The sequence below is a fragment of the Rhea pennata genome, chromosome 13 (genome assembly GCF_028389875.1).
Source record: "Rhea pennata isolate bPtePen1 chromosome 13, bPtePen1.pri, whole genome shotgun sequence".
Classification (NCBI taxonomy): Eukaryota; Metazoa; Chordata; class Aves; order Rheiformes; family Rheidae; genus Rhea; species Rhea pennata.
In genome coordinates, this window is record NC_084675.1 from 24,307,841 (window position 1) to 24,329,800 (window position 21,960).

Consider the following 21,960-nt stretch of genomic DNA (forward strand, 5'->3'; position numbering starts at 1 on the left):
AAATGCATTGTAAATATATGCAGGAAATGAAACTACATAAAAATCTTAAGGCATAGAAACTGCAAAACAGGATATAGAAACCAAAAGCCAGATCCTATTCCAGAACACATTTAACTGGGACAACCACAAAGTCACTATAGCACTGTACTAGACGTTAAGTTCTTTTCTGCATGCAAGTTCCAAAATACTAGAGGTTTTTACCTTCAGTAGTTTTTTTTTTCTCAGCTCCAAGCATTGGATGCCCACTTGATAGTTTACCCAAATCTTGTATCATTTTAGTGGAGGATTCTAAGTACAAGCAGAGCCAAACTCTGTGGTACATGGGTCAAAGCTACTGATGCTCCTTACTTGTACTCCCCAACAGCTAGGTATCCAGAGCGTATGTACAGATTCAGTTTTTCCCTGTGTTCAGGTTGTGTGTGTGTACTGACTGGCTTTTTTGTTCTCCTTTATAGTGACCTTAATCACAGCACACAGTATGTGCAGGGGCTGGCACTCTGTACTCTTGGCTGCATGGGTTCTTCAGAGATGTGCAGAGATCTTGCAGGAGAGGTGGAAAAACTCCTGAAAACTTCAAACTCCTATCTTAGGAAGAAGGTACTTCAGGGAACAGAGTACTTTGTGAACTGAAATTTAAGATTGATGGGGTACCTTGCTGATATCTAAAACACTAAATGGACTAGATCATACTGGCTGAATATTTCCCAGTGTATGTGACATAGGCAGAGATTGGACTCCCTCTGTCTATTCAGAGCAGAAGAAAAACAGTGGGTAGTAGGAATGTGTGTAAGTGTCTCTAAAACATACTTCCAACAGATGAGGTAGCTGTTTTTACTTTGATACTCTGTATGTTTAAATTGTTGATTACAATGTAAACATCTGCCTATTAATGGACAGTAACCCCAATCTTTCAATGTTTGTTTTTATTTCTAATTTTTTTCACATCAGTCCAGATCAAGAGTTTTATTGAACTCCTCTCCCTGAAGTTGTTTGGTTTTGCTTTTAGTACTGTACCATGAACTTTCTAGACCTTTCTGTTTCGTAAACCTTGTGATAATTCCCACTGTGTTAGATGTTCCTAAAACATTTATTGTAGCCATTGTAGTATGAGCTAACTGTAAAGTATTCCTTTACAGGCAGCATTGTGTGCTGTTCATGTCATTAGAAAGGTGCCTGAACTCATGGAGATGTTCCTGCCAGCCACCAAGAACTTGCTTAATGAGAAGAATCATGGTAATGTCTGTGAGACCTTGCTTAACAGAACTATGCCATTCTTTGTGGAATGTTACACCTGCTACCTAAGCTTTTTGTTTAGAGGGAACTTTTGAGGGATGGTTATTATGATGTGTTTCTTCATATTGCTATGCAGCGAAAGCAAATGTCATTCAGAAAGTGCCATATGACTTAGCAGGATTTTTTTTTCCTGAAGTGTTTGGAAACACTTCAGAATGTTTCCAAAAGTCCAGGAAAAATTGTGATCTTTTTTTAAAAAAAAAAAAAAAAAATTATCCAATCCACTGCTTACAGAGACTTTAATAAAGTATATTGTTTAATTTGTTATGTGTCTTCTGTTACCATAACACTGTAGCATTCTTCAGCATCCTTTTACCTCCAGGTTATATTTATTCAGTATGCAGAAACAGATTTCTTGACTCCCAAGGTTGCACGTTCCACCTGAGACCTTAAAAAACAATTCTTGTCCCTGACTTCTTTGTTTATAAAGATAATAATAAAATTCCTGACTGAAATGAAACAAAGTTCAGCAGGCATTCCCGGGACTGAGATATCTATAGCATTGTCAAGAAAGAGTCTCTCCCAATGCTGTTTTCGATCAGAACATCATCATAAAATAAATTCTCACAACATCTTGATTAATTTGGTCAGCCCAGTGCTTACTTCCTAAAATCTTTGTCCTGTGGCACATCTACAGCGAGCATGTGCCTTAAGAAAATAGGTGAGTATGCTAGGTGTCTTGCAGTAGATGTTTGCAATGCTGGAAACCCAATATTGGGAGAAATTCTGTCTCTCAAGCCAGGGTAGTTGTAACTGCAGTGCTATTAATATGCCAAATTAGCTGTTAGTTCCCTCCCCACCCCCTTCTTTTTTTCTGCACGTGTTGTGTATCTTTACGGTACAGGATAATTGACCTGTGAAGTGTGTTCATGTGTGCAACTAGTTTATCTTGATTTAAAATGTGCTGATCAGAATCCTTACTCCACATGCTGCTTCAGATAGGCATCATCTATTAACCAAACGTCTTACAAACCACTGCCTATGTGGTCCACCACTGTAGTATAACATCCTCTGTCTTTGTTATTCAACATGGAAATGGTGGAGAGCCTCTCTTCCTCTTTTAAAAATGGGAGTGGAGTCACTGAGAGATGGAGTGATTTGCCCAACTTCTTAAAGCCTTGGCCAAGGAAGGGGTTGAGTCTAGGCTCACCTGAATCTAAGAACTGGATCATCCTTTCTGCTTTCCTTAACCTTAAAAAAATCAGCTTTTCCTTTTCAGCAGAGCCTTATTGGTAGGCTTTGTGATGGGCTTTCTATGAAACGCAATATATATGAAACTCTTGCAACAGCCTTTTAGGAAGCCTCACTTCTGGGAAGTGTCAGTGTTAAGAAAGCTGTGACAAAAGCTATAGGTACTTGCGCACCTCAAAACAGACTTTGGATAGGACCTGTAATGGATGAGAAACTAGTATAGCTTGTGGAATATGATGAGTTTTTTTTTTCCCTGAAAAGAACACTATTTAGTAAGCAAATTTCCTGTCTTTTTCTGAATCAAGAAATCTGAGGTACAGAGTTAGCAGCTGCAAAAAATAGATAACTGAGAAATGTGTCTGAGAGGAAAGATAATCTGTGTTTCAGCTGAATGTGAGGGTAAAATAATGCTTGTTGAAGGTTTGTACGTTACAAGCTTATAACTCACTAATAGTAGTTACTTAGCATTAACTTCTAGTTAAATAGTTTGTAGCTAGCATGCATTTTCTAACTGTTTTCAGAGCTACTTTGACTGGGTTCCTTTAAAGCAGGAGACACAGCAGCTTGCTGGCCGCATACACGTGCTGACTTTCCCAGTCTTTCTACGCTGTGGTCTGGACCTTCTAAGGAAGGCCCAAGTTAGATCACTTAAGGTTGGCTAGGGCTCTGAAATCAGAAGATAAAGCTAGGAAGCATGAGTAACCAAACATCTGCATGGCAATTAGCATATTTTGCCCTTTTTGGAATCTTGTGTTTGCATGTCTGTTACCATCTGTGTATGCATTTAATATGGAAGGTGCTTCAGAAAAGGTCAGTTTCTCTCCTCACTTTAATTCCTGCTCTGAGACATGCACACAGAGTGGTCTGCTTTCTCTTGGGCACAGCTGCAAGTGCAAGTATCTTTTGGGGCAGGTGTGTTGGATTCAAGCAGAGTGTGTTTTGTATGACTTGTTATTTTCCTCTGTTTCTTGTCATATGCATGGAAATTGTCATATGCACTGGAATTTTTTTCTTTCCTCTGGCTTTCAGGTGTTCTTCACACATCAGTTGTCCTCCTCACAGAGATGTGCGAGAGAAGCCCAGACATGCTTGCACACTTTAGAAAGGTAGGTGCAGACTGTAACATTGAAGAGTTAATATTCATGTGTTTGGGTTTTTTTTTTTCCTTTGACTGATGCATCCTCTTAGTTTTCCTGGTGAAGGCAGAGTGCATACATTTTTTTAATAAAATCCTTACACTTATTTGAGTAAAGAATTTGATGATACTATCTACTTTTTTTCAAAATAAAAAACTTAACACCATACACGAAACCCATTAAACTCTTTATATCTTGGAGTTCTGGGTGTCTGTAGCCATAACCTCTGCAAGAAGGTGGTAAGTTATGAAACATCACTCTTAAGAGGCTGTGTTGCATGAAACTCATACTAAAGTTAGAATTACAGTAGCCTCTTGAACTGAGGTCTTCCCCCCCGTTATAGATAATTGCATAGTGGTATTAGGGATGGCACATGTATTATATAAAGAAACAAAGATGAAAAACTGAGGCCCAGACTGATACTTGAATGCCTTACCCATAGGTGTACAGTTTTGTAAACTCGGATCAAAATCACCAGTGGAAGTTGTGGCTCTGTAGATACCTCATCTCTGGTGCATGTTGTGTTAAGTCGCTTCCCCTTCTAACATAAGAGCTTGAGAGTCAACATCATTTCTCCTCCTCTGATTCAGATTTTTTTTCCCCTCTTAGCATGAACTTTCTTGTGCTGCTTGCTGTAATTTGCTTTGCAGTATTTATTGCTGTATTAGAGAGTTCTAATAGAAAAACATCTGAAAGTGTTATGATTCTAGTTCCTTCTTTGGTGACAAAATCAGAAATTGAACAAAATTGATGTAATGGAACTGGCCAGTTGCTCCACTGAAAAGTCTTTAAAGTGCTTACTTATTTGCATGTCCAATTCTTCCTTGGCTTGTCTATATCATTAGGGATTTCAAACGATACATCCTTTGATGCATCTTGGCACTTTAGCATGCATCTTGCCTTCCCTTGCCCTAATTGTATATGTCAGGAATGAATGTGAAAGTGTCACTGGGGCCATCTTGAAGGTACCTATCCCCTGCTCACTTAAGATGATAATCCTGGGAAAAGAGAGAAGAGCTGAGTCCACAGCCTTTAGGTACATTCTTTTCTAGCTATCTATTGTCGTTGTTTATGCTGTGAATGGTATAACACTGATCTGTCCCTAATGCCTGCTTCGTCTGTTTTGTCCCTTTTGTCTGTTTGGAATCCTGCTGTGTGTTAGAATGAAAAGGTAAGAGTTAATTCTTCTAGATGGTGCATGCTTGCATTGAATCTGTAGAGATTTTTCTGCCTCTTGTGAGGCAGTGCACATTTTTGATTAATGCCGCAAGCTAATCAACTGTACTTTCTAATGCTTTTTGTGTTCCAGTCTCGTCATTAAACTTCCATACTTGTGGCAGCCCTGAATCTCAGTTGTGGCCTTCTGCAAATGTGAGCCTGCTTTCCTCAGGCCCTCTCTCATTTGAGGAATACTAGGGAAATTCTTGTGCACTCCCAGACTGTACTTCTGGCTTTCTTGTTACCATAAGCTAGACTTTGTCTTGCCTGCAATATGAGACAACTTTGAGTAATTCCTTTGTAAGAAGTGAGCAGGAGAGGCAGTTATTTAGCCACCTGGAAGTGGGCTCACTGTGCTGCAAAAGACTACTGGGTACAGCTCCATTATTGATATTTTTCTCTGGGTGTAATTTGACTGTAGGGGGTGGGTAGGGGCCTTCAACTGATCTCCATGGCTGTAATGTTTCCCTTTGTTTGTCATGTCCTCAGTCCTGATAATACTGCTGCATGTAACAAAGCAAAGAATGTTAATTAGGGTTCCGAGAATGCTCCAGCAGGTCACTCCACTCAGATGTTATTCTGTCTTGAGGAAAGATGATGCAGCATTCTCTGGTTTCCTCTTGAAACAGGCAATACAAAATTCATAGTTCCTTTTGTTTGTATGTTTTGTGAAACACATTTTCAGAGGACTATGTGATTCCTGAAGAGCAAAGGTAGGAATACAAGGAGACAGTGGGGGAAACTGAGCTGATTTCCTTCTTGCACCACACCATGGAAGTATAGGATGTTACTCCAGAAAACATTGCCAATTTAGTACACCTATGTACAGCTGTTGGGCTCTATAAATCACACTATGCTGTTGGCAATTATCGTTACTGTCCCAGAACTGAAGCACCGTCTTGATTTAATGTTGTTGGAAAGAGTGAACTTTACTGTAGGAAATCTCTAATCTGGTAGAAATTCAGTGCTAATACAATCACTGATTCATAGCGAGTTCCTTAGAGTGCAGGAGCAGCCAGTTCCAAGGATAGGAAAATTCATTAAGTCTTTGGGGTGAATTCCTATGGAGTTTCTTTTAGAGCATACTTTGATAAACTATAATTGTCCTGCATAAAAGGAGGGAGGGAATGATGTGATGCTGGTGCCAACAGTACTCCAGGAATGAAAAATATACTTGGCGCAGCCGCCACAACACCTCTGTGTGTTCTGTAACCTCATCTCATAATAATATGAGCAGTGAGAGGAATGGAAGAAATTCTTTCCTATAGGAAAGACTAAAACTTGGAGAGGTCTACAGCTGTATTCCATCTACCAGGAGTGGGTTTTTTCTTAAAGCTCAGTGAGAGTTAGTCCAGCTTCTCTCTCACAGGTTTAGGTTTTTCATAGCATGTGTTGGTAGTGGGCTTCTGTTGCATCCCTGAGACTATTTTCATATTCACAGCTGCTGTGAAGGTTTTCTTGCAGATAAATATTAGGTTTGACACAGCTTGCCTGGTTAATTGACTGGTGTATTTGCCGTATTCTGCCCTAAACAGCTTACTTGCTGGGCATATGCTTGCTACCAAAAAACAATTCTATTATGCTTCTTCAGAATTGCCCTGATGGTTGAGGCACCCACAGCTGGAAATTCCGAAGGTGGAGGAAGTTAAAACCAACTTTTGCAAGCAGATGAGCACCTGCCCTACAAGGAAGGGCTGCGAGAGCTGGGCCTCTTTAGCCTGGGGAAGAGAAGACTGAGGGAGGGGGGATCTTATCAATGTGTATAAGTATCTGAAGGGAGGGTGTCAAGGGGATGGGGACAAACTCCTTTTCCATTGCCCCATGTTACAGGACAAGAGGCGATGGGCAAAAATTGAACCACAGGAAGTTCCGCCTGAACGTCACTCCCTGTGAGAGTGATGGAGCACTGGAACAGGTTGCCCAGGGAGGTTGTGGAGTCTCCTTCTCTGGAGATATTCAAGGCCTGCCTGGATGCAACCCTGTCTAATATGCTATAGGTGACCCTGCTTGAGCAGGGGGGTTGGACTAGATGATCTCCAGAGGTCCCTTCCAACCTTACTGATTCTATGATTCTTCATAGCTCTGTACAAGTCCTGAAAAAAGACTTATGGAGTAGATGTCTACCAGCATACCAGTGCAATCAACATCTGAGGAATCTGAACTTCTTTCTAAAGTTTTCAGTCTTTTCAGTTGGAAAGAAACTTTTAAATATGAGCAGTGTAAATTGGGGTGGTGTTGTGTTCCTGAGTCTGGCAATAGAACGCATAGTAGCAGTACTTCAGTCGGTTTTTCTGCTGTTGTGCAGAAACCTTCTAATGGCAGTGAACTAAAGAATTTGAGTCAGTTTAGTATTGCAGCTCTTGCTTAGAAATTTGGGATGAAGAGGAGGAGAGTAACCCTAATGCTACTTTCATGGAAGGAGTAGCCTAGCAATAGACCCTGGGGGAAGGTTGGGGGAAATCCACTCTCTGCGTTATTCAGGAGCTCTTGGAGAGGAAGCAGAACACTTGAGCTTTTCTTTCTAGAAACTAGTTTGGATGGAGTGTCAAACTTGAAGCAATCCTTAACGACTTATTTATACAAGTATCTGAAAGGATCAAATCTTTTAGCTGTGCTTGATGTTCCACACAGGTAAGTGATGTGTGCTATATGGAGATTTGATGGTGTAAGAAAGCTCCCAAGTAAGGTCCTGGAATTATCCCATTCTAATAGTCCTAGTAGCCTCCCTCTTTATGAGAAGCTGAATTTCTTGAGTTGGTACTTCTTGAGCATCACCTGTTGCATTCTAGTAGATCTGGTACTTTAAAGATATAATTTAGTTCTCAGGTGCCAGCTTAATTGTTTGTAGTTGTTTGCTAGCTGAACTTGTGGTATTTATATAAAATCTTCCCTAAATATGCAAGCTGAACTTTGTGGAAGAATCTGTAAACTGATCTTGCATCTAAACATACGATTTGTTTTTGGACTCTTGCTTCAAAAATTAGGAAGAAAAAAAACCCTGCTAGGTCAACTTTCTGACAACTCTCTTCTTCACAGCTTGTTCCCCAATTAGTCCGTATTTTGAAGAACCTTATCATGTCTGGATACTCACCAGAGCATGATGTGTCTGGGATCAGTGACCCCTTTTTGCAGGTAAGAACTGATGCAAAGTGTAATCTGTAGCTTTAGTTCTAGTAGTACTGTCTTTTGAGACTTAGGTATGGTGAAGTATTTACCTGAGCTGTGTTGATTTTTTGATATGATGTCCTTGTATTAGAGCTGATTGTGCACAGCTTAGTGCAAAGATGCCTGACTTTAAATTAAACAGCGGTAGTCATTCCCTATCATTTTGTGGAAACTTAGAAGGAGAAAGAAACAATACCTGTGTTGGTCTTTCAGACTGTGCCTATAGGGTAGTGGGAGTACTCTTAACAGTTCTGGGCAGTAGGAGAAAATATAGCATAGGTCTGTGCTTGCTGGTAAAGATCTTATTGAGGTTAGAAACAAATCCTCATTTTGCTTTGGAACAGAAAGTCAGGAGCTTGTCTTGCTTCTTTGCCACTCCTCAGGAAGTGTACTAGACGTTCAATGGTTCTCCTATGTAAAGCACTTCCATCTAGTGAAATTTGCTTTGCTTTACCTTTGTGACATAGGTGCGAATCCTGCGTTTACTAAGAATTCTAGGGCGAAATGATGATGATTCAAGTGAAGCAATGAATGATATACTTGCACAGGTAAGGTCTGCAAGGTTGATAATCAGCCTAAACTTTCCCCTCTCATTTCTTACCGATTCAAATTTGGCATCACTGGGGAGGAGGCAGCTACTTGCAGTGCTGAGGTGAATTTTGTTATCAGAGATGAGAGTTCTTAGGCATCACTGCTTGTTTGCCAAAGGTCAGCTAGTTTAGCTGCCTGTTCTGCAGAACAGCACAGAAGGGGTCTGGCTGGCGTGCATTGGAGTCATTTATGATTTATGTTATGGGCTTTTCCTTTTTCTTTTTTTTACCCCATCCAGGTTGCCACTAATACAGAAACAAGTAAAAATGTGGGAAATGCTATCCTCTATGAAACTGTACTGACTATTATGGACATAAAATCTGAGAGTGGACTGAGAGTAAGTTACCTTTGCCAGGATATTTTTTTTTCAAACCTTGTATTAGAGGGAATGACTCACCTAGGAGACACATTAGGCAAAGTCATTTCACCCGAAGGTAGCTGCACAATTGGCTCTAGATAAGACTGTAGCCTTAAAAAAAAAAGGGGGGGGGGAGCTGGAGGAGGGAGTGGTTGGAAAAACCCTTCTGCAGACTGTTCCCTTGAGTGCAGAAGAGAGCCCATGCTATGTTTGTCTTGGCTTTGCCTCTGCTTAGCTAGCCTGTGGAATTATTTGTGTTATGCTTTCGGCCAAGAACCCCAGTGGTAGTTTTGACGCATTACCTTTAAAAGTCATCTTGAAACAATGGTGGAGACTAGCAGCCTTCTCTGATCATTTACATTCCCTAAATTTTTCTGCAGGTGTTAGCCATTAACATCCTAGGCCGTTTCTTACTAAACAACGACAAAAATATTAGGTAAGTTGTGAAGCATTTTCTGGCTGCACCCAGTTATAAATACTTGGGAAGGAGTTAGACAAAGATTATGCTGAAGTAGAGCTTCCTAGGAAAGTATTAGGAAAGTATTAGGAAGTGCAGTTGGTGGGATTAGTATCACTGATGAGTGGGTTTTTTTTTTTTTTTTTTTTCTTTTCTGTCAGAGGCTTACTATTGCCCTGCCCTTCTCAGCCGGTGAGTCTGGGGCCACAATCTAATTCTTAGCAAGTGGTTTCTTAGTCTGGTCCAGAGTGTTTTATTGCAATAGCCTGTGAATCTCCTGCCTTATCCCAACTGTTCTCTGGAAGCATTCAGTTCAGGATTGGCACTGGAGATCTGACAAATTAGATAAAGAGGTTTTTTTTGTTTTTTGATTGCGTACTGTCAGCAACAAAGAGCCTGTTCTGTGATTTCAAGAGAGTTTGATTACTCTGAATCTGGACATGGAATTTATTGCAACTGCCAGAATGAAGTGCCATCTCTCGGAATTTTGTTTGCAGATCATGGTACAGGTAGAAGGCTCTAGTCTTGGGAATTGCAGCTCACATGCTGATTTCAGAATGTGAGCTGAGGAGGTCTAACATTTAATTGCCTATGCATTCCAAAATGTTCCATGAAAACAGGGCAGTTGTCGTAAGCCCAGAAAATGGACAAATGCTTGTCTGGGCAGCAGGATATTGTTAGGTATTTTACACTTCTGTGTGGTAACTGTCCTTTGGAGAGGCCAAGTAGTTCCCTGGAAGACTTCCATTTGTTCTTGAATACAAGAGAACTCCATTCTGTCACAAAACAAAAGACGACTGAATCTGGGGGAGATTTGCATAGAAATGCACGGCTGCTGTCAAGTGATTTTTTTCCTGTGTCCTTATCCCAGATACGTAGCTTTGACGTCATTGTTGAAGACTGTACAGACAGACCATAATGCAGTGCAGCGACACAGAAGCACAATTGTGGACTGCCTGAAGGATCTTGATGTCTCCATTAAAAGGTAATTGAAATATCAGTGAAATAGACTCTCAAGATTGACAGCTTCTGGAAAGTGAAAAGGATGTAGAAGAAAATAGTATTGGAATAGTGTAAGGAAGACTAGTGTTAATGCAAACCATGGTTCCTGCTTCAAAAAGGATGATGAGAATATGCAACCACTTTCATGGGGAAGCTGCTCCTACATTTTAAGCATCTTGGATCAGAGAAGAGAAGCACTATAACTTTTTTTCGGTCTGCCTGAATTTTTCCAGAGTAGAATCAGTGGAGATTGGATTTTGTGCTCGCAAGAAGATTCAAGGTCTCTGCTAAAGCATGGTCCTAATGAAAGCTACACTGACCTGCTCAGCATTTTTCCTCTTTTCCAGGTGAACAGGCAGTGCTACCTTTGTTCAAAAGCAATGTTATGCTCTTCAAGTCATGGATGCTAGATTAAATATATGTTAGCAAATGGTAGCACCTAGGCTTGTTTGTTCAGGTCTTTTGCTTTCAAACAGTTTCATATTGTGTATTCGTGATATTCAACTGTCATTTAAATAGTGATATGTTGGTACTTCTCTGGCCAGTGGGAGAGCTTGCAACCTGATAAATTTCACTACTGCTCACTGCAGAAAGGTTTTTTCCTTATGCTTAATCTAAACTTCATCTGTTTCCTCTCATTGCTTTGGTTATGTTCCTTTTACTCATAATCCCTAAAAGTTTTTTACTCATTAAATCTAACTTTCTCTTATTTCTGTCAGACATTCATAGGTAGTCTTGTTGTCATTTTTGCCAGCTTCTGTGGAGTTCCTACTGCTCTAAATGTTTCTCCTGAACTGAATCTTTCAGCCTGTTGATTGGTCTTTCTTTTAGAACTCTCTCCTGCTCATCAGTATTTTTTCTATGACTGGTGATCTGAGTACATACGATGTGTGCCAGAGTGATAGGGACTGTCACACCCCTGTTGCATTTTGTGGAATATGTCTACTGCAGACCAAAATTTCATTAACCTCTAGTCACATTACAAATATACTTCTGTTTCTTTCAGAATTGCTGCACATCCTCTTTTTTCCACCCTGTCAAACAGTTACTAAATGTGCCATAGATGTTCATACTGACAGACTTACCAAATTCATGGCTCTATTTTAATCTCTAGATTTTTAACAGTGCTGTTTAATCTTTCTGATTTCTTTCCTATTCTGGTCATACTAGATCATTCTGCTGAACCTTAGTTTTAATCATTTTGTGATGTTATTTTGTAATCTGGCTTTAAAATTGCATTCCATCCCAAAATGTAATTTTGCATCTTATATGCTGCGCAAGCCTGACTGTTGCTGCTGCTCTATGCCAGAGCCTGCATGAGTCTGTGGAATAGAAAAGCCCCGCCTAGGTTTTGGATGGAAGACTGCAAAAGCATTTTATTGGTGCCTACTAGAAAAACATAAGTATACTGAAAACAATAAAGCTTCAAGTCTGAGTGCTGTTGGAGGATGAAGCCTTTGAGTGATCCATCGGCAGAGCATGATGTTGCCATGCTGACACTCGTGCTACTGACAACATGCTGACCTCATTGAAGCAATATGCTAACTGGATATTGGAGACCCCAGGGAGCAAGTTCTAATGGCTGGGACCCCTCTTTTCGGTGTTGCCATGCAACAGCACAAGAGGCAACAGGCATGAATTGAAACACAGAAAGTTCTGCCTGAGTATGAGGAAGAACTTCTTCACTGTGAGAGCAACAGAGCGCTGGCACAGGTTGCTCAGAGAGGTTGTGGAGTCTCCTTCTCTGGAGATATTCAAGGCCTGCCTGGATGCAACCCTGTCTGATATGCTATAGGTGACCCTGCTTGAGCAGGGGGGTTGGACTAGATGATCTCCAGAGGTCCCTTCCAACCTTACCAATTCTATGATTCATTTGGTATAGTGTGACTGAAAAATTATGCATAAACACGAAAGAAAGGTTAGGCGTAAGGAGTTGGGAACTGATTGGACGGATGAAAATTCACACAGGCATAAGTATAGATAATAAAAGCTGACATTTTAGTTGTGTATTTCTACCCTAATTCTGAGCACCTTTACTTTTAAAATAAATTATTTCCATTTCTTTTCTCCCCCCCTCCCCCCCTCACTCACTCACTATTAGTTTGGGAAAAGGCCAAGTATCACATTTACAATTTACAGTATTGTAGAAATACTTCTTACTAAAGTAGTAGTTAGGGAGATGTTAAGAAGCAGTACTAACTAGATGTTTTCAGATTTTCAAGAACAAATAGCTTGTGCCCAATACCATTGGATTGGACAGTATGTCTAGTGTATTTTGTTAATGTATCATTAACACAGGGAAAATTTTAAGCAGATGAGAAAAAATTACTGTTTCCACGTAGTGGCAGGTTGTCTAGCTTGATACTGGAGCAAGAAGGTATCAATGGAACTGCTTATATGTTTACTGCCAGTGAGTATGTGACAGGATGGCAGCCTTATTCATGTCAGTCAATGTGATTTTAATGAAAAGGTTAATTCACTTAAGGTTAAGTAAATTTTGAAATCTGATTTGTTTAAGATAGAGAAGGTATATAAATTATGCAATAGACTTTAGGCCATTTTGAATAATATTTTACAACATTTCTTTTACAACAAAGACTACACAGTCATTGTACATAAATAGTTCAGAAAGTGGCTAGATGATTTTCAAAAGCTAATTGAAATAGAGGAAGTTTCTAATGTACTATAAGGATCTTATATAGTTCTATTAGTTTGTGCCAATGACAGGCAGAGAATAAATTTCCTGACAGTGTGGTGGAGACAAAGTTTGGGAGTGGGGTTTTCACTGACACTGAATGTTCATACAGAGTAGCCTGTATTGTTTAGTGAGGCTATTTTAATGCCTTATTTTAGTGCATTTTACTATAACCAGTTGCCAAGGCTGTACAGTCATAAGCCCAGAAATCCATTACGTTTAAGATAGTAGTCTTCATTCCAAAAAGCTGGAAAGGACTGAAGAGCTATGCTAGATCTAACTACAGAAGCTTTAAGTAGAAGGGCTAAGGGCTAATCCCTGGCCACTGGATGAACACAACAAGGAATACTAGGTTGCCAGCACTCTCTCTAGTTGTGGTATCAATTTATGGGAATAACATTGAAATGGATTCTGAAAAGAGCGTCAGGATAACTCTGGGTTCTAGAAATCTTATGTAGTCTATCTGATATGATATAATAATGCTTATCAGTTAACATTTTATTTGGAAATAAATCTCTATTGTATAACAATTGGAAGAGGTCCCTTCCGGATTTAGGATTGCTGAAATTGGAGGAAGTGTGCTGTAGCTTGGATAAGTTTTTTTTTTTTATTATTATTATTATTTTATTACAGTTTTGTGTCAGATGTGACCAGCATGTAATTCCAAATACCTGGATGGTCAGATTTTAAGTGATAGACTGTGGTTGTTGAAAGATATTTCTAGCCTTTCAGATGTCTGGACAGTTGTTTCTAGAAAGTGCTGGAGACTCCCCTCACTTCACTCCTATTTAGTTTTTTCTAGTGGGTATTTAGTGTCTGTCTATGACCTGGAAAATACTTGTATGTTAATTGTGGAAGGGCATTCTCATAGGATTAATGAAGACTGCTTTCTTCTTTGAATGGTGAGTGCAGTTCAGTAGCTGGAAGATAATTCATTGTTTTATCTGTCTCTTGCCCTAGGCGTGCAATGGAACTGAGCTTTGCTCTTGTTAATGGGAACAATGTCCGTGGAATGATGAAGGAGTTGCTGTATTTTCTGGATTCCTGTGAGCCAGAGTTCAAGGCAGACTGTGCATCTGGAATATTTCTTGCAGCAGAAAAGTATGGGGTCAATTTACTTACTATTAATTTTTTGTCCATCCTGGGAATTATAAGCATTTTGTGTGTCATTATGCTTTCCCCTCCACATGTGAAAGAGAACATTGATTTTCTCTTGTTCATTTGCTGACCTGTGTTTAGTTCCTCAGTTATACTCACCGTGAGGAACAGGGCACACCGCTTAAGGTGCTCTGGACCAAGAATTTATATGGGCAGGCATTAGATTATATCCCTTAACTAGTCTAATGTATGATTTCTGTTACTCTTTGGAACAGGTGTTGTGTTGATACATGTGCATCCCCCAGATTAGTTGTACAGTGAGATGATCCTATGATTTCATTACTGTTGTGCCATAGTAATCAGCAGCCTGACCTTGAATTATTGTATGTGCCAGGTATTGTTGTGTATTCATTCAGTCTTCCAATGTCAGCATTAATACAAAATGTCAAAGAATGACATGATTTATTGGGAAGCAGTGGGCCAGGAGGTGACTGAAAGGGGAGGCTCTGATAATTTTTTGAGCTTCTTGCTGTATTGGATGATAACAATTATTGCTCTATAATTTGTGGGATTTTTTATTTTATTTTGTCAGATATGCCCCTTCCAAACGCTGGCACATAGACACAATTATGAGAGTCTTAACAACGGTAAGTGGAGTTCCCTCTCTCTTGTGTGCTTGTACAAAAATTCTTGGGTTCTGTAGGAAGTTAATCATCATAAAGTAGGAGATGGCTATCAAGGCTAACAGGTAGTAAATGCCACAATATACAAAGACAGTGTGCTTAAATGAATATGGTAGTGACCTAAGACAGTCAGTCAAGAGGTAAATATGACTATATGATTTTTAGAAAACATGTACAATTTCAGAAACATGTAAGACTATGTAGCAGAGTTTGTGTTTCCGTTGCAGTAATCACATTAGCTTACAGGTCTGCACAACTCTTGTGCTGTCTGTGCTTCTGATACACAGTCCTTTCAAGGAAGAGTGATCACAACCCTAAGTGACTTAAAGGAGGAGGGTGAAATCATGTCTTGGAACTCTTCCAAACTGAATTTATGAAAGCTTTTTAATAGAACTGTTATCAACAGCTTTACTTGAATCTCTTTATAAACATCACAGCTGATATGGAAGTGGAGTAGCATTTTAGCAAACCAGAGGGAAGAGACTTTGCCAGTTTGAGTTGACAGTGTATTCCCTGAGCAAAGGGGCGGGAAAGGATTTTATCATTGTGAATGTTAAAATTTGAGTTCTTTCATCAAGAGGTGAATTTCTGGCTTGTGTGCTATTGTGCAATCCTGTAACAGAGAGAAGTAGACTGGGAATTGATTTCCATTAGAGGGTTAGCTGTGAGAATTGCTTTCAAATGACTCCTTTTGTTAAGGTAACTTCTTCCCCTAAACTGCTGGAGAAGCCATTTATGAAATTGTATTTATGAGACTACCTATTGCTCACTCTTCTAGGTAAACATCCTGTCCAGCCTACCAGACTTAGGATATGAAAACAGAATGATGGTCTCTGACCCTTGTTTTGGCTAGCTGGTTTCTAAATTAGTTGACCTAATTGGGCCCACTTAATTTCCTTCTTTTTGCGTGCTCTGTTCTAAGTGCCAGAGGAATATCCAAACAGAACAGTATTTGAGCAGTGTATATCTTTCCTTCAGTGCCAAATCTATGTGACTGTGTTGCCACATTTATTTTGCCAGCCTGGAAGTGGGCTGTTCCCTAGCTCTGAACTCCATATTCGTGTCCTCTTAAGAGTGCTAGGCTGGCAAATTCCTGGGCCTTGTGCTGATTAGCATGGAATCTGATTGAGAAAGTGATTGAATGAGGTGTCTTCAGCCACCAGATTTTATTGCTTTGACTAAAACTTCCTGTTTCACCAAAGCTTTTTCTCTGTTGCTTTCTGTTTCTTCTGTGGTTCTAAATCACAGGGTATTTGTATCTACATCCTTTCATTTTTACAGACACTCAAAATACTGATAGCTATACCAGAGGAAAACTATACTGAGTACTTGATGAAAATGTATTGTCTTGTACCGATCTGATCCGGCTCAAAATCAGTTATGAAGTACTTCGTGATGGAAGTGTTTTGACTATTATGTGCATGCATATCAGGTGGCCTTCTGAAGGATATCAGCAGATGCTGGGTGTTATTGAGAGTCAGATGGTGAAACCTAACAACTGTTGTGTGTCTCTTGACTACACAAATATTTCTTGCAGGCAGGAAGTTATGTTCGTGATGATGCTGTTCCCAACCTGATTCAGCTAATAACTAATAGTGTGGAGATGCATGCCTACACTGTGCAGAGACTCTACAAAGCCATCCTTGGTGATTACTCTCAGGTAATAACCAACACTGCCAGCTTCAGTTTCCTTGTTATACTGCAACAAACATGTTTCCTAAGTAGCTCAAGGTAAGTCAACATCGCACTGAGGCCAGATTGCAGAGAAGGCATATCTTCTATTGGTCCCTTTTTAAAAACAGACAAACCTACCTTCTTTTTAATTCTCATACAGAATTCCCAGTCAAATCAAATATTCCTTTTTTCTTCTGCCATGGAGAACTTCCTTGACTGGAGGGAGGACTGAGCTTGCTCATGAAAATGGTGGTGATTTACTTCATCATACAGCCATCTGTTTGTCTCTGAAGTGTCCTTTTTTGTTTGTTTTTTTTCTTTCTTCCAATAGCAACCCCTGGTGCAAGTGGCCTCCTGGTGCATAGGAGAGTATGGAGATCTTCTGGTGTCTGGTCAGTGTGAAGAAGAGGAACCAGTCCAGGTAGAGCTTGATTAAAGGAGAATGAGTATGTAGTTGACTGAGCCTGGAGCTGCTTGATAGACTGACTATGTTAGGGGAGTGCTTGCAGCACTTACTTAGCAATGACATACATGATGCTGACTGACCCTGCACGGGAATCTCTCTTCCATGCTACAGGCATGCCCACTCTGTACACACAGCCAGCTTTGTCTCTGAGGAATGCAGCTACACTGGGCAGTGTTCTGTGGTTTCAGTGCTAACCTAGCTTGCACGGTATCTGCCAGGGGTTTTAGCTGTGCTTTTTGGTGATAAATCTACCCTTCAATGTGTGGAACAGGAACTGTATTTTAAAAGTAATATCATAAGATGTCTACCTACAGACACTTGGCTCATGCATTGTGAACATATGCTACAGGCTCACAAAACTACTGAGGAGGTAGTAAACATCCATTTAAGAGAGAGGCAGAGATTTACAGTATGCCCTGGAAGGTTTGCTGCAAAGCTTCTCTCTGTCTCAGCCTAACTTTTCTGTACGTTTTCAGGTAACAGAGGATGAAGTTCTTGATATTTTGGAAAGCGTCCTGATATCTAATATGTCTGTATCTGTTACACGAGGCTATGCTCTCACTGCCATCATGAAGCTTTCCACAAGGTTCACCTGTACTGTCAAGTGAGTTTCTTGACGTTGTGCTGCACAGGGCTTTGTTGCAAATATGTAGGCATCAATTGTTTTCAGTAGAAGAAAGTATCATTTGCACATGTTTTGCTTCCATGGTTTAAAAGGCTTTTTTCCCTTGTTATTTATTGGCTTTTACAGTCCTTCTTTCCTTATAGGCTGGACTATTGCACCAATCGGTACCATTTTTTCTGTATGTGGATGGCCTGTACTCTGTGTGGGCTTAACACATGTTGCCCTTACTTGAAAATTCCCTAATGGGAAAGCAACGTCCGCATCTTTCCAGTTTTTCTCTAACAATGGAGTGAAAAATAGCTGCATTTGCTCCTGGTGGCTTGTCTATGGACATTTAGCTCTAGCGTGGTATAGCCTGTGGTATACTAAACAGCTGCTGTTTCTGTTGTGAAGAGACAGAAAAGTTCAAAAACTGATGTTACATAGATATTTAACAAACCAGCAATGACTACTCTTTTCAAATCAGTTACACAGGACATCTATTGAGCAGAGGCCAGATGGTGATCTAGTGTCTGACACACACTAATCCCTGGCTCAGTTCTGGTAATTCTATGGCTTTTTATTTTGCCTGGCAGTCGCATTAAGAAGGTGGTCTCCATTTACGGCAGCAGCATTGATGTGGAACTACAGCAGAGGGCAGTGGAATATAATGCACTTTTCAAGAAATACGATCACATGAGGTAAGTGCTGATGAGCTTTGGTGTTTGAAAAAGCATCATTATAATCTATTATGATCTCCTATATTAGTGCAACTAGAGAGCTTTACCCAGTGGTGCTGGTACGATTATAAAGGAATTAATCTTTGATTATATAGGGTTACTGCGGGCTTTGATTATATAGGGTTACTGCGGGCTTTGATTATATAGGGTTACTGCGGGCTTTGATTATATAGGGTTACTGCGGGCTTTGATTATATAGGGTTACTGCGGGCTTTGATTATATAGGGTTACTGCGGGCTTTGATTATATAGGGTTACTGCGGGCTTTGATTATATAGGGTTACTGCGGGCTTTGATTATATAGGGTTACTGCGGGCTTTGATTATATAGGGTTACTGCGGGCTTTGATTATATAGGGTTACTGCGGGCTTCGAGAATTTAGCGTATCTTGGGAGAAGATATTCTGTGATCAGTAGCTTTCTCTGCCAAAACATGGATATTCTTTCTGAGCTTGAACTTGGCTAATTTTCACTTCCAGATGTTGAATCTTAAATCTACTAGCTGAATGAGTATCTGCAGATAGTTTTTTCTGTGTCAGCATTACCACAGTCATTATTTTAAATGTCATGATTTTAAAACTTCTTTGTCATAAACATGAAGAGATCCATTGACCTTTCATCTTTTAGGATGTATTGTATTCTGAACTTGAAGTAATTCTTCTGACTTAATACTTTGCAGTTTTTCAGAATATCTTTTTAATTTAATGTATCTTCATGTAGTAGCTGTTAAAATTTCAAGCTCTGCATGCAGAGGCATACCAGTTCTTTGCACCACTCAGTGTACATGTTTTACAATCTATGAGCATGTTAGCCTCCTTGCACCTTATAATATAGAGGTCCCATCTTCATTGTTTTACTTCAGTGGTTGTTTCTGTATGAGAAGGCTTTAGTTATTGCAGCAAAGTAGATTTTGAACTCTGGTTCTTCTCAGAATAGTCATTCCTCTGCTGTGTACAGTAGTTTACTGTTGATACAAAGAAGCATTGCCTCTGTTCCACGATGGACATTAAATTGGAGGAGGCCTCTGGCAATTAACTTCATCTACTCTTGAAATCTTTCCATAAAGTTACATTCTTAAACGCTATTTTAAAAATAGGTTGTTTGAGTGTGAGTATCTTGGGAGGGAGGGGGGATGTTCCCGATCTGGAAGAGCCAGAACTGCTATGTTTGTTTAAATATGGTGGAGTAGTGGCTTAGGTGGAGGAACAACCATTTTAGAGTCTACATCAGACGACAGAGGGAAAATGAGTGTCACTGGACTAAATACTGCCTGTGTTCTTAGGGGCTTACAAACCTTGTTTCAAAGGTTTTTCACAGTTGCTTTTTTCCATACCTGCCATCTTATTCACTACTACTGTGTAGGACACAACAGGACTATGATTTTTCTCTCATTCCTATTCCCTTTAGGATCCATGCAGCTATTGTAATTCTTCCCTTGGAAGAGTCATATGAATGAGCTAGGGCATGTGAGTTGCCTAGAGCTTCACATAAGGGCTTGTGAATGAGTTACAAAAAAATCTAGCATGAGAGGCTTTTGATCTTACTTAACCATGGTAGACATCAGTGTCTAGCGATCAGCTGGCTTCTGATCAAATGGCGGTATATCCATTCATAGTTTTGGAAAGCTTTGCACTTTAGAAAAAAGTGTGTGAACTTCATTCAGTTTTACAGGAGAACATCAGTGTAGGGTTTTCTTTTTTTTTTTCTTTTTTTTTTCCCAATTGAAAGTGTTGGTGTTTAACAATTTCTGCTCATTAAGACTTTGCTCATGGTTGAAAATGCAGTCTGCTGTTGGATTTATTGACACTGCAACACTTTCAGCCCAAAAGATATGTAGACAGCATGACTTCCCCGTATTACGTGCAGCATTCTGTGTCTTGATCCACAAGAGAAATGGGTTTTTCTATATTGCAGACTGGTTCTTCATACATGGACTTTTTCTTGTTCTCTGTTTTGGTGTCAGTATTTTGGATGCTAGGCCTCTTCTCCTTCAGTCTCTGTATCCTTTCAGGAGGATACTCTGAAGGACTAAACTTCATCTCTTTGGAAACTGGAATTTGGTTAAATGAGAGCATGATGTTTTGCTTTTCCAGCTTTGTCTTTTGTTCTAATTGGTTAATCTTCTGCAAAAAGAAATCAGTCAGCCTACATTCTGACTCAACTGTGTGCAGAACAGAGCCATCAAGTATCCTGTGCCTGCAGTTATTCACCACTGCTTAGTTCTTTAATCCTCAAGTTCTGAGCTTGTTATCCTAGCCCCACAGTGGAAACTATGTGAAGGCTTGTCCTGGCTCTCAGCTGATGTGTTTACACTGATGCAGAAGTCAGGGATTGTCTCTGACCAGCTTAAGCTGAGTCATGCAGTCTTATAATTCACTTGTATTAGAGCTAAAAGGAGAAGGCAGATTGTCTTGTGTACATCAGCTCCTGAATGTTTGAGTACTTGGATTGGGATCCAGGAAGATGGCACAGTGTAACTATGTCAGCTTCTTTCAGGCCAGCCCTGCTTGAGAGAATGCCAGTAATGGAGAAGGCCACCACAAATGGCCCTACTGAGATTGTACAGACCAATGGAGAGGCGGAGCCAGCAGTGCTGGAAACCAAACCTCCACCTACTGGATTGCAGCCTACTAGCCAGGTAATGGAAACTGGTCTAGAATAAATTTTCACTGTTTATCAGACCACTGTACTTACCACTACCTTTTCAGCAGTAACCTGAGACCATCTCCTTCTCCCTCCCTGCTTCTTAGCTAGTTACGGCCTGGTGATGACTGCATCATATCTCTGCCCTGATGGTTCTAATATTAAGAAAACACATGAGGATGGGTTTGTGGTGAGGAACATGAGAGCAGGATGGGATAAAGCCATGTAAAAGCCTGACCTATCTCAGTGTCCACCAACTCTATCCTTTATTGTCATTGTGGTACTGAGAGCATGGAAACTAGATCTTTAATGGGGCATAAGACTGGCCAGCAGCTTTATTAGTCTTTAAGCTGAGAGCAAGTGGAATACATTATATTTGCAAGGAAAGCAATAAGAAATTGAATATGTAACTATTTTGTCCACTCTTTCATTAGGCAAATGATTTGTTGGACTTGTTGGGGGGAAATGATATAACACCTGTAATCCCCACGGCACCTACAAGCAAGCCAGCTTCTGCTGGTGGAGAGCTTCTTGACCTCCTGGGAGACCTCAACCTAACAGGTGAGCAGGCTGTATTTCTTGAAAGTCTAGATCCTCTCTTTTGGGGTGAGATGTCAGTCTGATTGCCAAAGATAGGAGAGGTAGCTAGCAAATGTTACTCTCTATCAAGTCACCATTCTTATTCTTACCAGAGCCCATATCAGCATACAGGTGAGAGTTAGTGAATGAAGTTACAGGTTGACTCTCTCTGATTAGATGGTGAGACTTGGGCATTTTCACACTCCAGCCTGGAAGGCTGTCAGCCTTTCCAGAGAGGATCAGGAGGTGAGAGAAGTTCATTTTGTTTGGATGTCTGCTAGGTCAAGAGGAGCCAGTCCCTGCTGGTGAAAGCAGAAGGGGAGAATGACACCATAGATGATACTTTTAGAACTTCCTGTATGGAAACAT

The 21,960-nt window shown here is 40.2% G+C and overlaps 1 protein-coding gene and 1 non-coding gene across 3 annotated transcripts in view; both read left to right on the plus strand.

Annotated features, from left to right (window-relative positions):
• The window catches only part of AP1G1 (adaptor related protein complex 1 subunit gamma 1), a 44,930-nt gene that overhangs the window by 17,612 nt on the left and 5,358 nt on the right, over positions 1 to 21,960 (plus strand). For both annotated transcript variants that reach the window (XM_062586113.1, XM_062586114.1), the window contains exons 4-19: positions 456 to 597; positions 1,137 to 1,233; positions 3,514 to 3,590; positions 7,875 to 7,970; positions 8,471 to 8,551; positions 8,833 to 8,931; positions 9,333 to 9,388; positions 10,281 to 10,394; positions 14,067 to 14,207; positions 14,797 to 14,851; positions 16,425 to 16,547; positions 16,893 to 16,982; positions 17,504 to 17,631; positions 18,228 to 18,332; positions 20,866 to 21,007; positions 21,447 to 21,573. In XM_062586113.1, the coding sequence (XP_062442097.1) occupies positions 456 to 597; positions 1,137 to 1,233; positions 3,514 to 3,590; positions 7,875 to 7,970; positions 8,471 to 8,551; positions 8,833 to 8,931; positions 9,333 to 9,388; positions 10,281 to 10,394; positions 14,067 to 14,207; positions 14,797 to 14,851; positions 16,425 to 16,547; positions 16,893 to 16,982; positions 17,504 to 17,631; positions 18,228 to 18,332; positions 20,866 to 21,007; positions 21,447 to 21,573 (1,673 nt within the window). The remainder of the gene's footprint in view (positions 1 to 455; positions 598 to 1,136; positions 1,234 to 3,513; positions 3,591 to 7,874; positions 7,971 to 8,470; positions 8,552 to 8,832; positions 8,932 to 9,332; positions 9,389 to 10,280; positions 10,395 to 14,066; positions 14,208 to 14,796; positions 14,852 to 16,424; positions 16,548 to 16,892; positions 16,983 to 17,503; positions 17,632 to 18,227; positions 18,333 to 20,865; positions 21,008 to 21,446; positions 21,574 to 21,960) is intronic.
• Positions 11,848 to 11,932, plus strand: LOC134146477 (small nucleolar RNA SNORD71). Its single transcript, XR_009959856.1, has one exon. It is a non-coding gene; the product is annotated as a small nucleolar RNA SNORD71 (small nucleolar RNA).